Source organism: Podarcis melisellensis (assembly GCF_964234715.1).
Source record: "Podarcis melisellensis genome assembly, chromosome: 6".
Classification (NCBI taxonomy): domain Eukaryota; kingdom Metazoa; phylum Chordata; class Lepidosauria; order Squamata; family Lacertidae; genus Podarcis; species Podarcis melisellensis.
The window spans coordinates 72,713,057-72,730,651 of record NC_138538.1 but is presented as its reverse complement, the minus strand read 5'-3'; the positions used below and the strand labels follow the sequence as shown (position 1 = coordinate 72,730,651).

Sequence of the window (17,595 nt, the reverse complement as noted above, 5' to 3'; positions counted from 1 at the left end):
AACTTCCAGCAAAACAATCCTGGACCGCCTCCCCTAGTTGCAAACCTAGAGGTTTCTGCCTAACCTCAGCTCAAAGAACCAATCGCAGCATGGGAGGCGTAGCCAGGGAAATGGACCAGGTAAGGACAGCCCTTTTGGCACAATAGAGGGTGTAACCTACCTGGGAGTCCTCAGTCGGCTCCAGAGTTTCTCCCGCCCTACCCTCCCTTAGTTTAGGACTTTTATTGCAGGTTAACATCTTATTTACAGGCATGTGGGTGCTGCTATGGTCTTAACAATGGTTGCTGTTAAAGGACCGGGAAGGAATTTCCCTGCATTTGCAGGTTTCGCTGTCCCCATAGCAAAACGCCACAACTTTGGCAGTTTCAGGCCTTGGGAGGATTCCTTTAGTCTATCTTCACTGGGGGGGGGGCGTGAAGCTGTGATACACCACCACCCCCGTGGCGGTGGTCCCAGGGTTCCCTGTAAAGGGATTGTGTTGAGGGGAGTCACTGGCCATACGTTGAAATATTATCAGTGTTCTCCCCTGCTTGATGGAGACATGGGGGGCGGGCTCTCTGCTTAAACATACATCTTCCAGAGCCAGCCCAATCCCCAGATAGATTGATTAACCCTGATGTGCCCCAGATCCCCGGCTATCCGGGAGGGATAAACGCCCAGTGCCTAAGCCAAGGTCTTCCTGCATCTGAAAGTTTAATAAAGTTGTGGCCAATTCTAATCCTATAATACGTGTCACGAGTCATTATTCCACCTGGGAGTCGCCTGGGGTCAGGAGGGTCTTCTCCTGGCCACGCAATGCTGTTTCCTGCTTGCAACAAGGCATTTGGGAAGATAAATGAGGAGGAGAAAATGTATCTAACGGCCACTTTTTAAACAATCTTGCCAAATAGAAGTGTGTAATGAATATTTAACTGGACCGCAAATCTCCTTAAAAATTAATATCTTGTATCTTGGGAAACAAGTCTGGCAGCCAATGTGTATTGGATGCAGTGACAGTCATGTGATGCAGCTAATTAAAAGGAGGTTTATTCCCCCATTTGTCCTCTTTCTTTCTTTCATGCCATCTCTTTCGATACGAGATGCCTGTATCGGGAATGGCTGAAAAGAGCGATCTGTGCAGAAAGCTCTAAAGGTGCCAAACTCAAATGTATAATCAATGGGACCAATCATAGACAGGTCACAGGCAGTGTTTCTTGACTGTTTTGAACCCAGCATCCCCTTCTAAACTTGTGCCGCTCCAGCCAATCAGCAATTGCCTCTTCCACAGGTGAATATGCAGAGATGCAGTCATGTAGGTACCGCTGACTCTGCTTGTGAAATTCTGTGGACTGGGGTAATAATCCAGAAGCGCACAGCCACGCAAAAGCAGCTGTGAACTTCCTTCTTTCCAAACCACGTTGGGATGATGCAGATACGGCCACAAATCCAGTGTGGATTACTGAGGATCCAAGGCAGAGTGTTTTAGATGTATGGAGGTCTTGACTGGTGATTTATCACGATCCTCTCCATTCTTGGAACTTCATACCTAGATTCCCCTGCCTACCTAATGAAGCCAAGCTAACAAAATAACATCTGCACTACATACCGCTGGATCCGTACTGCACTCACATGGATACAAAAATAATCATCTGCAGAGAAAAATAGGGTCCCTAATTGCTCCAATACATTTAATGCAAAGGCACTGTACATTCATAGAATCACAGTACTGTAGAGTTGGTAGGGAACACGAGGGTCCTCTAGTGCAACCTCTTGCAATGCAAGAATCTTTTGCCCTCATGGACTTGCTAAAGGGTTCCTATAAGGGGCCAAATGTATTAGGAAAATGACACCTTCAGTATGCAATGCCTTTGAGTTTTTTTGCTGACACCGGCAACAGTGGTGTCCATCACATACCTGCTGTTAATTACATTTCACGTATCTGGTGGAAGTAGATTTCAGCTTACCTTACATTTTAAAAAATAGCCCAGTGCCCTATGGGAATTATGGGCTAATATTCTATTTTTTCCCCTGCCCCGCCACCTCCCTGCACCCCATGTAAGGAACTGACTTACATCACAATCCAAAGCATGCTTACTCAAGTAAGTCCCACAGAGTTCAGTGTTGCTTGCTCCCAAGTAAACGTGCACAGGATTGCAACCTTAAGTCTCTTTTACTTCAGTGTCAGCAGGTGACATTTTTACAGTCAAATGCTTTCCCTTCTTTGACCCATCCTACAATGCAAGCAAACTTTATTATGTCACTCTCTGTTAAGAAGCGAAGATCCTTAGCTGCTAAAATCAACACAAAACTATAGTAGAACCCTGCTTAATGTTCAGCTGTTATCACTTAATGTGTAGATGCATGGAATGTTTCTTGGGGGTGGGAGGTATATGGGGGTTGTTTGTTGTGTGTGTGTGTGTTGAAACTGAAAAGCAAAGAAGCTTTTAAAAAGAGGGCAGGCAGTTGCATAGTTTAAAACATTAAGTTTTTGTGTGTGTCTTTTTGGAAGGGTACTCAAAAAGTTTTCCCATTTCCAGTTCTTCTTGGCCTGAGAAAAGCACAATATCATTCTATCCAACGCTCTGGAGGCAACCTGTGCCAGCCCCGGCTTCAATTATTTCTTGATTAGGGCATAAGTTGGCTCTCAGGTTTAAAATCACTCTGAAGACTCACAGGGTTGCAAATGTGATTGATTTATAATTAAAGAGACTCCTAAGCAAAGCCCTGCTGTGATAGAAAGGAAATTCTCTCTGAGTTTTAGTTTTCCATTCAGAATTTCCGATGAGACCATTGCTTTATTAAACTGCAAATTCCAAAATATTACCATTCATCTTTATGGCCTTAATATTTACTGCTACCAAGGGGGAATTCAGCAGATTCGAGAACAAGACTAATTCTATGCAGTATCTGTGTGTGTGTGTGTGTGTGTGTGTGTGTGTGTGTGTGTGTGTACACACACGCATGTGTGCGTTCATGTCTATATATAATCCAGCCCTAACAGCCACACACTCCCCTTTCTGTTCATCTGTTCAATATGGTCAAGGATTATTAAATGATGCTAATGCTTTTGTCAGCTGACATTACAACTTGTACACTGAGCCGTTTAAAGGCAGATGTTTTGTTGCTTTGCTGCTGATATTCTTCCCCAGCCCCCAGCTGAGAACCCAGCTGAACTGCATTACAACACAGCCACATATCTGTGTGTGTGTGTGTGTGTGTGTGTGTGATTACTTCTATTTTTAAAAAAGATATGTACAGAAAACCACATATAAGTAGCAGGTTTTTAGGATTTCACTTGCACATCATGCCACGTGCCACACCGTATATCTCTTAAATGTACTAGGCAGAAATCAGAAGAAGCACCTGCTCCATTTTAAATAGCAATCTACTGTCAGAAATAACCAAGCTTGTCTTTTTTTTTTTTCTTCGTTGGCTGAAATATTAACATGTGGCTATTATCAGCAACTGGTCTCCTCCAGAATGCTACCCACCAGATCTGTGACTAACACATGCTTTGAATGGAGCCAAACAAAAATCATGTCAGGGTTGGGTTGGGTTTTTAAAAGAAGGATGGGGGCAGGGGAGGCACTATTCCTTCTCCGAAACAGCCTAGCACTGAATCTGGCTTTTCTGAAAACCCGAAGGCCCTCTCTCAACTAGCTGTCCTTAGAAAATGGCTGAGAAGAGTGGAGAGCCCCCTCCCCAAATGAGAGAGTCCAACTGGTGGCCCAATTGCTGAACCCATCTCAAAGGCACCAGGGAGCAAATTTGGACTCAAGCAAAAAAAAGGGGTTGTGCTATCTGATCCCAATAAAGGAACAGAAGTGCAAGAATGTTGGATAATATTCCAGCACTCAAAATACTAACAAGGCATAGCATGAAAGAGGATTTCTTACCCCCAAACAACTGACCCACTGACAGTGGATTCCACCCCCCTCAATTTATTGCTCCCTCCTTGTGCCCTCCCATAGGTGCCAACTCCTAGGGGCTGAGGTCCCTTTGCCTTCCCGTCCCCCAATAAAATATTTGAGGGCCTCCCCAAAGTTGATAGGCATTGGCATTCCAATGGTGTGGGTGTGCCCCGTCATGTGATCGATTATGTGGGATGGGGCTTACCTGCCTCCCCCACCCCAAATTTTCTTCAAGTTGGCACCCCTGTGCCCTCCTGACACCTCGTCAACAAGTTGAGCAACTTAAAAGGCGAAAAGCATATACTGTATATATTTCCCGGGGGTGGGGGTGTGCCAGAAAAAGGGGGACAGACCGAGAGGGTGGGAGAGGCAGAGGGGAGGGACCTCGCTTGCCGACAGCGACGCTTACCACCAGCACGGGCACCCCGGCCGCCAGCGAGTAGAGGAGCACGGGGGGCACCGCGCTGCTCTCCTCCGGGCCCGGGTAAGGCTTGCGATAGGCGCTCTCGTAGCAGAAGAAGCCCTGCACGTTGACCGAGAAGGTGTCGGTGTACTCGAAGTAATAAGCCAGCATCACAGTCCCTGCCATGATCACCATCTGGAAGTAAAGCATTCTGGTGAGAAGAGCAGCAGCAGCGGCAGCAGCAGGAGGTGGAGGAGGAGCAGGAGGAGAGGGCACTGGCATGTACTCCGGCGGCGGCAGCGGCAGCCCCCCTCCCCGGCTGCGCGCTCCGCCCGCTTCCCGGAGGCATCCACCGGGGGAAGGAGGAGGCGCCTTAGTCCCAGGCAGGAGCAGGAAGAAGAAGAGGACCACAGGCGTCCGGGCGCACGGCCGAGCGCATGGATGGCAAGGGGCGGAGGCGGCGAGGTCCTGGGCGCAGGATCGCGCACGTGGGGCAAGGCCCCTCCGGGGGAGTGATGGAGGCAACCAGCACGGGCTTCCCCCGCGGCAGGCGGAGCCCCGGGCGCCGCTGGAGGGGCTGGGGAGGGGCGCCTAAGCGCGCTCCGTCCGCGGCAGCTCTCCAAGACGTTCCGAGCGAGGCAGGAGAGCGCAGCAACCGCGCGCTGGGGAAGCGGGTCGCGGCGCGCGCGCGCACAGCCCTCCGCTGCGACCACTGGGGGAGATTTGGGGGGGGTGGGGTGTCGCCGGTCCTTTAATCCCGCAGCGTCCCGTATAGATCAGAGTGGGTAGTAGACCCAGCCCCCTGCAGGCGCACGGAAGTCTCCTCTTTGCAGATTTGCCTGCGTGCAAAAAAATAATAATAATATCAGTAAGTCGTTCCAAAAAAAACCCCAGTTAAATAAATCCCTCAGACTGGAGACTTGGATCCAACAAGCCTTGGAGACGATCGGAGGGATCCTTTCCACTCCAGGACCGGATTCCTTGCCCCCGGCGCGCTCAAAGTTCCATCCTTCGCCGCGGGGATGCGGCCCCCCGGCGCCTCTCCGCTGGCTGCCCCCGCGCCTGCGAAAAGCTCGCCCTGCGCTTAATCCCTTGCCTTGCTTTGAACCGGTCCCTGCCCGAACGCAGCGGCGGAGGCAGCGCAAATGCCGTTTCCAAGGCTGCCGGAGAGCTGGAGGGGGTGGGGAGAGAGGTGGGTGGATTTTGAAAAGGCGCTTCCTTCTCGCTCGCGTCTTTCCTCCCCTATTAAGGATTTTTGGTTGTGTGTGGCTTTTTTCCCCCTTAAAGAAAAAAGCGGAAGCAGTAACTCCCCCGTGCTCGTCAATCGAAGCATCAGCTTCCCATGTGTGTAATATATTATATATATATAATATATATAGCTCCTTCTCTTCCACCTCCTCCTGCTTTGAGAACTAGCTGCTTGCAAGCTCTGGCCTTGCAGCTGGCTCCCAGCTCGTACTAGCTGCTTAGAAACACAAGAGACGCTTCTCAGAATCCAACCATCTTGAGAGGCTTCTTATGCAAACTGGTGCAAACGACAGAAGGGCTGCCCAACGGGAAAAGCCACAACTTCATCTAGCATCGCTCTGGCTTCAGCAGCACTACTGATCTGCGGTTAGATGGTGTTCCATCAAAGCACCCACATTTTCTAGCGCATTCCCCTCCTCACTTTCCTTATCGCAAAAAGCCCCAAAATCTCCAGTCAGCAGTCACTGTGCAACCTGGGCTCGCCAAAACATGATCCAGTCCTACCTGAAAATAGTGACAACCCAGAAATCTCCTAGGTTTGGCCAGTACCTGGATGAGAAGCCACCCAGAATCTCCTTGTGTGCCTCCTTGAATTTCATGATGGAAGAAGGGTTGGGATACTGAATAAACAAAGGGCACACAAAGAGTTCTCAGTATGCTGTTAAAGCACGTTTCTCCCCTCAAAGAATCGTTGGGAACTGTAGTTTAAGGGTGCAGCTCTGTGTGAGGTAAACTACAGTTCCTATCGTTCTTTGAGGTATGCGCTTTGAAGGTATAATGTGAATGCAGCCACTGCTACAGAGTCAATCCTCTTCCACTGGAAAACTGCATGCTACATTTGGGATGGCAATTGCTTGAGTATTGCAGTGTGTGTATTTTTGTCTGTTTGTATGTGTGTAAGGTTTTCCTCTCTGTTCCCTCAACACTAGTGGATGCAACAGTTGCATATGAGACAGTGTAGCTGAGCCACTGAAACTGCTTAATACTTTATTTATCAATGCAGCTATTTTCATACAAGATAAATGTCCTGCGCTGACATCAATTCCCTGGAGGGGGGGCTGCATATCTCCAGGATAAGGTTGTCACATAGTGTCACTGGTGGAATGGATCTACATGTGTATCCATCACACATAACAAATAATAATAATAATAATAATAATAATAATAATAATAATAATAATAAATATTTATACCCCACCCTCCCCGGCCAGAGTCAGACTCAGGGCAGCTAACACCAGTAAAATTACAGTAAAAACATAATGGGGGGGGGACCAATTTAAAATACAGGTTAAAATGCAATTTAAAATGCAGCCTCATTTTAAAAGTAGCCCATAGATCAAAACCATAAGGGGAGGGAAACATAAGGGTCAGGCCAAACCAAAGGCCAGGCGGAACAGCTCTGTCTTGCAGGCCCTGCGGAAAGATGTCAAGTCCCGCAGGGCCCTAGTCTCTTGTGACAGAGCGTTCCACCAAGTTGGGGCCAGTACTGAAAAGGCCCTGGCCCTAGTTGAGACCAATCTAACCACCTTGCAACCTGGGACCTCCAAAATGTTGTCATTTGTGGACCTTAAGGTCCTCCACAGGGCATACCAGGAGAGGCGGTCCCGTAGGTACGTGGGTCCTAGGCCTAGGCTGCATAGGACTTTAAAGGTCAAAACCAGCACCTTAAACCTGACCCTGTACTCCACCAGAAGCCAGTGCAGTGCAGTGAGAGTCATGCAGTTTTCTATGCACAAGTGACTTACGGGGGGGGGGGGAATCATGCAATGTATTCTATGGGACTGCAGGTTCAGAATAAAATATTCTCATAGGCATATCTATGGAATATTAACTACCGTGAAAGTCTGGCCTTGATGGAACATTAATACTGGTTTTGTCCTGGAACAATTACGTTTTTGCTATGCTTGGGTTTGTGGCTAATGTGGCAAACTTTCCTGGGGGTCAACAGTTAGCATACACACAAACGCTGCCAATGGCATCTCTGGTGTATGTTTCTGAGGCGACTTACAATGTCAGTAGCTGTGTGGAATTTCTTTTCGAAATTCTTTTTATCGGACTGGAGAAAAGGCAGGTCCTTTATCAACCCTGTGAAAAGAACTTCCCAAATATCTAGCTATTGAATTAAAGAGAACATTAAAGAGAGCATGACCTGAGCTTTCTAATGTAGGTTGTACTGATTTCATACAAAGAGGGACAATTTCCCTCACTACATTTACTTTTCCCTTCACTACATGGACTCTTTGAATTTGCAGCTCTCCAGCTATCCCTCTCCCACTGCCACAATTGCTACCCTACATCAGAGTTTGCCAATGTGATGCCACAGGAGCAACTATGCCCACCAGTACTTCCGGTGACAGCTGTGGAACTTCCCCTCCAAAATCCATAATGCTTGAGAGACAGTTTGCTCTTCCTAGTCACTTCCTATATGCACAGGATTGGGACATGTGTGGTGCTGTGGTCTAAACCACTGAGCCTCTTGGGTTTGCCAATCAGAAGGATTGCGATTTGAATCCCAGCTCCTGCCAACCTAGCAGTTTGAAAGCATGCCAGTGCAAGTAGATAAATAGGTACCACTGTGGCAAAAAGGTAAACAGCATTTCCATGCACTCTGGTTTCTGTCATGGTGTTCAGTTGCGCTAGAAGTGGTTTAGTCATGCTGCCCACATGACGCAGAAAGCTGTCTGTGGGCAAACACCAGCTCCCTCAGCCTGAAAGTGAGATGAGCGCTGCAACCCCATAGTCACCTTTGACTGGACTTAACCGTCCAGGGGTCCTGTGTGTGTGTGTATGCATGCACAGCCTCAGAGAGGTGGGGGAACAGCCAAGGATTGAATGATTGCTATGGAAGAATGAAGCGAAACATTCTCCCAATTCAAATAAATCTATCATCGTTATCATTATCATTATTTTATTTGTACCCTGCCCATCTGACTGGGTAGCCCCTGCCACTCTGGGTGGCTTCCAACAAATATAAAAGCATACTAAAACATTAAAAACTTCCTTATACAGGACTGCCTTCTTGATATTATCAAGAGGAAAAACTTTAGTGCATTTTTTAAAAAGTCAAATGCTGGCTACTAAAAATCAGATGTTTTATTAAACAATTGCTTAACTGGTAGTAAAACACAAAATATGGAAGCGGAAAGTGTTTGCAGAATTGCAATAAAAATTCAAAACTGCCTGCCTCTTGGATTTCTGAAATACCTAGTTTTCCATAGTATTTCTTTATGTCCCCATCTAGCCCGGTTAGTTGAATAACGCAATGCAAAAAAGCACTCCTGTTTATCTATTTAAAGGGAGAGGCATTATATCCCCCCAGGCCATTCACATAAGCAGCGTTGTGCTGTGCCATGCATAAGCTAGGTAAGCTTGCTTCCTAATGAGCTGAATTAATCATTGGGATGTGTCTTGCAAGTTGAAGTAGAATATTCACGGCAGCCACTACAAGAACCGCAGGATCTTGCCAAGTTTCCCAAGTCACTAAGGCTGCAGTCCTAACTGCACTATCCTGGGTGAGAGACGTATTGAATTCAGTAGGACTTACTTCAAAGTACACCTGGCTACAATTGCGCTGCTCAAGCTTTGACAGGGCAAGGCAAGTTGAGCGAAGCTCCCCTTCCCGTCTTCAAGCACAGTTTCTGAATACGAAAGGGCAAACCTAAATTTATGCAGGTCACCTATTCCAACATTCAGTTGCACTTAACCGTAGCTCAGAAGAACCAGATGCTGACAAGCAGCTGTTGTGCACCTTACTTAAGGAAGACAGTGTGCTGAAAAAGCAATAAAGTTTTCATTGATGAAAAAATGCAAGTAGACAGGTGCAGCAAACATTTCCGAACATATAACTGTCCTCGGCTCACTTGTATGTTCTTACAGAGAAAGTTGTTCTTCCAGAATAGGAAATCTGCATTCTTAAAGGGAGGGAGAGAGACTGCTTAAATAAACTTCACTAGACCTCTTAGTCAAAAAACATTCCAGCCACTTTACCTATGAGCACACAGATCACCATTCCCCAACCTGCTGCCCTCCTACAGGTTGGACTATAGATCCCATCACCCCTCACCATTGGCTGATGGGAATTGGAGTCAATGACATCTAGAGGGCACTAGTTTGAAAAAGGCCAGTGTATAGAAGACCAGTGGCTCAGGGCCAGACTCCCATGTATTCGACAACACAGGATGGCACAGTTGAAGAGGTGTGTCCAACATATCTGAAGCAATGAAAGAGTCTGGCTTTCTGCATGCCTTTTTTCATGCTTGACTCCTAGCATAAATGGACTAGAATCCTCTGGTAGGAAACTATTGGGTGTGTTCTGTATGCAGTGGTGCAGCTAAGGCTGGACTGTGGAGATCTGTAATGGTAAAGTTTATAATGGTAAAGTTTATAATTCACAGGTAAAACAAAAAAAAAATCCTTCCAGTAGCACCTTAAAGACCAACTAAGTTAGTTCTTGGTATGAGCTTTCGTGTGCATGCACACTTCTTCAGATACACGAAAGCTCATACCAAGAACTAACTTAGTTGGTCTTTAAGGTGCTACTGGAAGGATTTTTTTTGTTTTGACTATGGCAGACCAACACGGCTACCTATCCATAATTCACAGGTATTCCCTTAGTACAGAGGTTTTCAACTTTTTTGAGTCCACAGCTTCCTTGATGAACTCCATTCTTTCTCCGGCACCCCTGTGGGGTTCAGGAGCCCAGATGTGTCACCCCTTGCCTGCAGAGCCAGTAGCCTCTCAGCCTTTTTCAAACACCCTCCCTTGTGGAGTATTCCCTCAGCCTCCTCTCCTCTCCCATCTCCTTGGGAGTCCTCTGGGCAATTACTGCTGCCACCCCTGGTCTCTGATCTGCCCCCCTGCCCCAAAGAGAGGTGTCTCCTCCCACTGCCCCACAAGGGCCTAGGAAGCAGCCTCTGGCCAGCCCTAAAGGCACTATTTGTCTGGGGAGCTTGGCTGCAACAAACAGCTGTGCAAGCCTTTGGGTGGGGAAAATGTGACCTCCCCAAATGCTAATGGTAATAGCATATAGCAAAGTGATGTTGTATAGGTCACTTGGTTCTCATGCGTGGTCTCCATTAATAAATACAGGGTGATACTAACATTTACGCAAACCGTCAACCTGATTGTCTGAGTTGACTATTTTGTGATGATGTTTTCCATTATTGTTGTTTAATTTTGAGTCCTGCATGCATCTATTTTATTCGGTAACTGCTGTAACTAATTTCAACTTGAGGGTAAATAAGGCATTAGTAAGAAATTTCTTTGTAAATGGAGTCCCCACTGTGCTTGTATGCAGAAATTCTGATGCACTACTGTAGATATGGAATTATGAATCTGATGGAATATAGTTCTGTGTATTATTGTTGTCTCCAACTTTGAGCTTTCTTATACTCTGGCCTGGATGCTTCCTTTCAAAGAGCTTGAATTTCAGAACCTTTCGATAGCATCAACAAACGTCAAATTAAAAAAAGAAACATTGTTTTCAGTTGCAGAGCAGCCAATCACCCAGAGTCCAGGCTATGAACTTATTTACTTCCCTCTTTAATGGCATTTAGCTTGCAGGCATGTTGTGCTGCTTCTGCAATGCCATTTGTGCAATTTCTAAAGTGCGATGAGAAGTGGCAGGTCTTAGGATGTTTGGAACTGATCACCAGTTAATTGAGATCCGAAGTGACATTTACTAAGGTCTAGTAGTGAAAACATTGGCTTACAAGCATACATACCAGCAAAGAAAAAAAAAAGCTTAATTGTCTGTTGTACCAGTTCCTATGTTTGAATTCCAATCACGTTGTTCCCTAAGTGATCCCTGCCCCTCGGAATCATAAAGGTTAGAAACAAAATTTTAAAACAAACTGAACATGTCAAGATCCACAACAGAGCAGCCACAGAGTCTCAGCCATCTTTGTCTGCCTGGAAACCAAATCTTACAACTGGAAGAGGAGAGCAAAATCTACTCATAGTATGGAAGCCAAAAGATAAGACAAGAATGACTTAACCCCTGTAAAACTAGCAAAGTTCTACCACAAGAGTGACAACTTATGTTGGAAATGTAAAGAAAAAGAAGGTACCTTTCACCATATGTGGTGGATGTGTCCCAAGGTGAAAGACTTCTGGGGAAAGATTTATAATGAATTGGGGAAAAAATGTTGAAATATACATTTATTAAGAAACCAGAAGCCTTTCAGCTTGGAATAACAGGTTTGGAATTGCCCAAGAAATATGTCAGATTGTTTTTGTATGCCACAACTGCAGCTAGAATTTTGTTGGCCAAAAATTGGAAATTAAAAGAAGTAGCAACAGTGGAGGAATGGCAGATGAAGATGATGGACTTTTGGGAGCTAGCCGACCTGACTGGAAGAGTCCGCGACCAGAAGGAGGAGGAGGAGGACCAAGAGGAATGGAAGAAATTCAAAGACTACTTAGCTAGATATGTTAAGATATCTTAAATAGAATTACATGTAAGTATCAGATAGGCCTAGGATTTAAATATGTGATGTTGTAGAATACTATGTTAAAAGTTAAAATGAAAAGAAAGAAAGATGTTAATTGATTAAATAGATCTTAGTGAAAATAGTTTTGGAAAACTGCTGCAATGATTTATATGGAAACTCAGCCAGGCGGATTCGAGGAAGTCACCCAACAATGTTAACAAAAGTGGAACTATTACAGCTGGAATAAATGTTTGTTTGTTGTTTGTTTTTGTTTTTTTATGTTCTTTTTTATTCGTTTGTTATAAATTTGGAAAAGTAATTTAAAAAATTTGAAAGAAAGAAAGAAAGATAAGACAAGAATGGGGCAGTAGACCAAGACAGGAAAACTCTCTCAGACTTAGGGCCATCTCCCCTTCAGGACAAATTTCTGGAGACCACATGCCAGTGGTGGGCGGGGCCAGAGGCAAAAGTGAGAGGGTCAGTGAATGTAAATGTTACCTTTGTACAGGAAGCTTGTTCCTACTCATACACTTACCCCATTGCCCTCGGTGAGTTAGGGACTTCCCCTGCATGTGAAGACAGGCTCCAGTGGATTAAGCGGACGAGACCAAGAGTTAGTCCAACAGTCAAGAAGGTGGTTTCTGCATGTGCTGAAGGGGCAGATGGGGCTCATCAACCTGGGAAGGTCTGGAAACCAAGCCTTATGAGCAGAAGTTGAAGGAGCTGGGTATGTTTCGCCTGAAGAAAAGGAGACTGAGAGGAGAGATGACAGCCATCTTCAAATACCTCAAGGGAACAAACTTGTTTTCTCCTACTCAGGAGGGCAGGACTTGAACCAATGGCTTCAATTTACAGTGGCACCTTGGGTTAAGAACTTAATTCGTTCTGGAGGTCCGTTCTTAACCTGAAATTGTTCTTAACCTGAAGCACCACTTTAGCTAATGGGGCCTCCTGCTGCTGCCAGGCCGCCGCCATGTGATTTCTGTTCTTATCCTGAAGCAAAGTTCTTAACCTGAGGTACTATTTCTGGGTTAGCAGAGTCTGTAACCCCAAGCGTCTATAACCTGAAGTGTCTGTAACCCAAGGTACCACTGTACAAGAAAGGAGATTCCAACTAAACATCAGGATTAACTTTCTGACAATAAGAGCTGTTTGACAGTGGAATGGTCTCCCTCTGAAGGCTCCTTCAGTGGAGGTTTTCAAGTAGAGGTTGAATGGCTGTCTGTCATGGATGCTTTAGCTGAGATCCCCGCATTTCAGGGGGGTTGGACTAGATGACCATTGAGGTCCCTTCCAACTCTACAATGCTATGATTCTATGAACTGAAGCAGGACTCCGATTGCAGCACCTGCTGTTGGTGGGAATGAAATGGGACTGAACTTCCAGTGAACCAGTCAGAGGAAATCCTTTTTTGCAGCTACCTCCAATATTTTTCCCACTGCAAATCCTGCCTCCCTCTTCTCCCAAGAGCTTGGGAAGCTTGTGCAGAGCCTGAGCAGAGAATGAGGAACAGCAGAGAAATCGGAAAAGACGGGGGCGGGAGGACACGAGGTGGCAGTGAACTCGATTGTGATTGGTATATTGAGTCACAATCTCAGCCCATCGGCTGTTTAGCACTTGATTAAATGACTAAAGTAATTAATGCTTTCAAAGCTCTCGGAGCGACTCTGATGAACAAGAAGCAAAGAGTGGCGCTGTGCATGAATGCTCAACGGGGAAAAAGACACACATAGATTGCGCAAAATTAGTGATAGCACAAAGGAGTTGAAATTGTCACTCTTTTGTTCCTTAAAAAAGAAAGAAAGCAGGGATTGAAATGTTTCCTAGGGGGAACAAAGGAATCCTGCACACTGCTGCAAATGTGTAAGAGCAAATACAAATGACCCTTTACCACATGTTAACTTACCATGCTGCTCATGAATCAGTTGTTTGGTAAAACAATCACCTGTTTTGGCAAGGAAGGACTGGAGCTAGGTGGTTGAGCACATGCTTTTAATGCAAAATGTCCTAGCTTCAATCCTGGTATCTCCAGGTAAGGCTGAGGAAAGACTCCTGTCTGAAATGCTGGAGTTAGACGGACCAGCATTTGACTTGGCGTAAGGCAGCTTCTTATGGGTTGCATTCAACTGAATAGTAAGGCTACTCCAAGGATGAGTGCTAGCACAATGGAGTTTCCCATCTCCACCTGCAGGCACCCCTACTGTCTACACACTGAGGACAATCTCTTCCCCTTAGGGAAGGGCCAAAGCTCAGTGGCAGAGCACATGTTTTGAAGGCTGTATGGAGGAGGAGGAGTTTGGATTTGATATCCCGCTTTATCACTACTCTAGGGAGTCTCAAAGCAGCGAACAATCTCCTTTCCCTTTCTCCCCCACAACAAACACTCTGTGAGGTGAGTGAGACTTCAGAGAGAAGTGTGACTAGCCCAAGATCACCCAGCAGCTGCATGTGGAGGAGCGGGGATGCGAACCCAGTTCACCAGATTACGAGTCCACCGCTCTTAACCATTACACCATGCTGGCACCACGTATGCCACAGGTTCAATCTTTGGCTCTTCTCAGGTAGGACCTAGGAAGGACTATGTAGGACTATCTGAAGCACTCAGTGCTCCATGTGCAGATAGTACTGATCTAGATGAGTGTTTCTCAAACTTGGGTCTTCAGCTGGTTTCAGACTACAATTCCCATCATCCCTGGCCACTGGCCATGCTAGCTAGAGAGGATGGGAGTTGTAGTCCAACAACAGCTGGAGACCCAAGGTTGGGAAACACTAGTCTGGATGGACCAATTGTTAGGCATTGGGAAGGAATCAACTCACATTTACAAGGGACGTGGGTGGCACTATGGGTTAAACCACAGAGCCTAGGACTTGCCGATCAGAAGGTCGGCAGTTCGGATCCCCGCGACGGAGTGAGCTCCCATTGCTCGGTCCCTGCTCCTGCCAACCTAGAAGTTCGAAAGCACATCAAAGTGCAAGTAGATAAACAGGTGCAAGTAGATAAACAGGTACCACTCCGGCTGGAAGGTAAACGGCGTTTCCGTGCACTGCTCTGGTTCGCCAGAAGCGGCTTAGTCATGCTGGCCACATGACCCGGAAACTGTACGCTGGCTCCCTCAGCCAATAAAGCAAGATGAGTGCCGCAACCCCAAAGTTCTCCGCGACTGGACCTAATGGTCAGGGGTCCCTTTACCTTTACCTAATTTTCAAACTGAAACAGCCATCCTTTGAGAGTCACAGTTCTCTGAATTTTGCAACACAGTTCTCCAACCAGCTAATGTACATATGAATGCACACACTGTGGCAAAGTGTGCATTAAAATAGCATGCAAAAACTTGTTATATTAGGAATAATGGCTTTACCAAATTGTTTATATTAGGAGAAATTTGCACCAAAGCGCTGATGAGAATTTCAAGAGGACTTAAAAGAAAAGATTCACAAACTGATGTGGAGATGCGGAGAACTGAATTTAAGTGGAAAAAAATGAGAAGCTGACACAAACCGAAACTGACAGATTAGCCTATCCCTGGGGAGTTTGCTTACAAAAATGTGTATATTAGACAAAACTGCATACAAAATAATTCACACTAAAATGCTTCTGAATTTTCATGAAGACCGTTTTTTTTATAAAAAAAAAAGAAGAAGAAAGGCTTTCTGATGCAGAAATGTGAACTGAACTTAAAGCTGGAAAAATGAGAAACTGACATAAACTGAAATTGACAGATTAGCCCATCCCTGCCTGTGATCTGGCTTGGTAAAAAGGCTACTTCACATGTTCCTAAGAACTCATCCCAACAGAGGCTGTGAGAGGGAAAGAGCCTATGCTTAGATGTTGCTGGGTTGCAAGTCCCATCATCCTTGACCATTGCCCATTCTGGCTAGGGCTCATGGAGGCCGGGAATCCAGCATCATCTAGACGGCCACAGGTTTCCCATGTCTGCGATATGCAAATCATAGCATCTAGCCCGCACTGAACAATCCATCACAAGCTAGCCACGACTCTACCGCTGTCTCTCTTCTGCTGACCCTGATTTTAAGCAGTCAGAATTTTGCCTGGTGTAAGAAATATAAATTAGGAAATGAATTAGAAAATTATTACAACCATCACCCATTTATTGCCAAGATGGGTGAATATAATATTGAATCACGCTCACAAATTGGCACCGGACTGAAAACTGTAAATTGCATCGCATTTGTCAAAGTCTGGCACACTTTTTGGCACCACTGGTTGGGTAGAAATTGAATTTTCAGTTGGTATAATTAAGAACATATGACCCAGTCTCATCAGCTTTCGATAAACGTGTAAGTAATTTCATTGGAATAATTCCCCCCCGGGGATACAAGAAATAGCCTGGGGACTCTAGTATTATCCTGGGCTGATGAGACAGCACACTGGTGAATAAGCTGACATATGCAGAACTCTTCTTGCCTTATTCAATAGCAAAATGGGCAGCTGAAAAGGCATTTGGACCTATCTTCTTCCGACACTACAGGACCATTTCATATGCATCGGTTTTTATCGGCTGCTAGCAGTGCCTCTGCCATTTAAAAGCTTCTTAGCACCACCCGTGCAACAGAGACAGGAGACAACAGTTCCAACTTAATTCAAAGAGGGTAAGAACAGATGACCATTCATTTATCAAAAGGTCACTTGCGATCATGTGCGTGTAACCACTATTTACAACTGCCTCCATATCTTCTAAGTGTTTGTTGTTCTTGCCTGCCTTCTTTAATACTATGGCACCAAGGGCATAGCCAGGGTGGAGCAGGGGGAGCTGCCCCCCAAAATCAAGTAAATGAGTAAAAATATGTAACGAAAAGAGACAGAGGATGGTGGCAGGTGGGTGTCCTCTCCCCCTTCAACATAAATCCTGGCTATGCCCATGTGCTGCACCTATTTCACTGGGCAGGACCCACTGCCCAATCGTTTAGCACAGTGGTTTTCAACCAGTGTGCCATGGCACCCTGGGGTGACTTGAAGGATAGTCAAGGGTGCCACAGGCAACACTGGCCCCTGGCCCTCTTTCTTTCCTCCCCTCCTTCCTCTGATGCCCTCTCGCGTATCTGCCTCTCATTTCAGCACACACCCTTGTCTGGTAGTATCCCCAGACCAGCTGCACAGCTACTGAAGACTGGTAGTTTTCAGAACTTTGCAAAGTATAGACATGCTTGTTTTCAGTACACCAGCATTTCCAAAGACCACCACGGACCTGGCTCTGTTTTTAATTTTTATTTATTTAAAGATTTATAAACCACGCTTTCAAATAAAATACAGAACTTCACAATACAGACCGGATTCATATAGAATTCTTATAGAATATAGGCAATGCACATCAATTCATATAGAACGTTACAATTCACACTAAAAACGCAGTATTAGAATGTAACAACAACAACCACCACCTCTCAAGGTTAACATGGCGGATTTGGTGTACATCACTCAGTTTGACCTTTGGACATTTCGTGAAGGAAACAAGTGCTATGTCCACACACAGACAGAACTTAACGCAACCAATTGTTTAATCAACTTGTATAGGTAGAATAAAGATGAACATAAAGGGGCTGCCCCTGCCATTCTATCATGGTTCAAAAAGATTGCTTTATCAGCTTCCAAAATTCCTGAAGC

At 45.6% G+C, this 17,595-nt stretch overlaps 1 protein-coding gene across 1 annotated transcript in view; it reads right to left on the bottom strand.

Moving 5' to 3' along the window:
* Positions 1-5,580, bottom strand: part of PLPPR5 (phospholipid phosphatase related 5) — a 93,587-nt gene extending 88,007 nt beyond the window's left edge. Inside the window, exon 1 of the mRNA XM_081914293.1 lies at positions 4,300-5,580. Coding sequence (XP_081770419.1) covers positions 4,300-4,575 — 276 coding nt within the window. The 5' untranslated portion in view covers positions 4,576-5,580. The remainder of the gene's footprint in view (positions 1-4,299) is intronic.
* Positions 5,581-17,595: the final 12,015 nt, after the last annotated feature.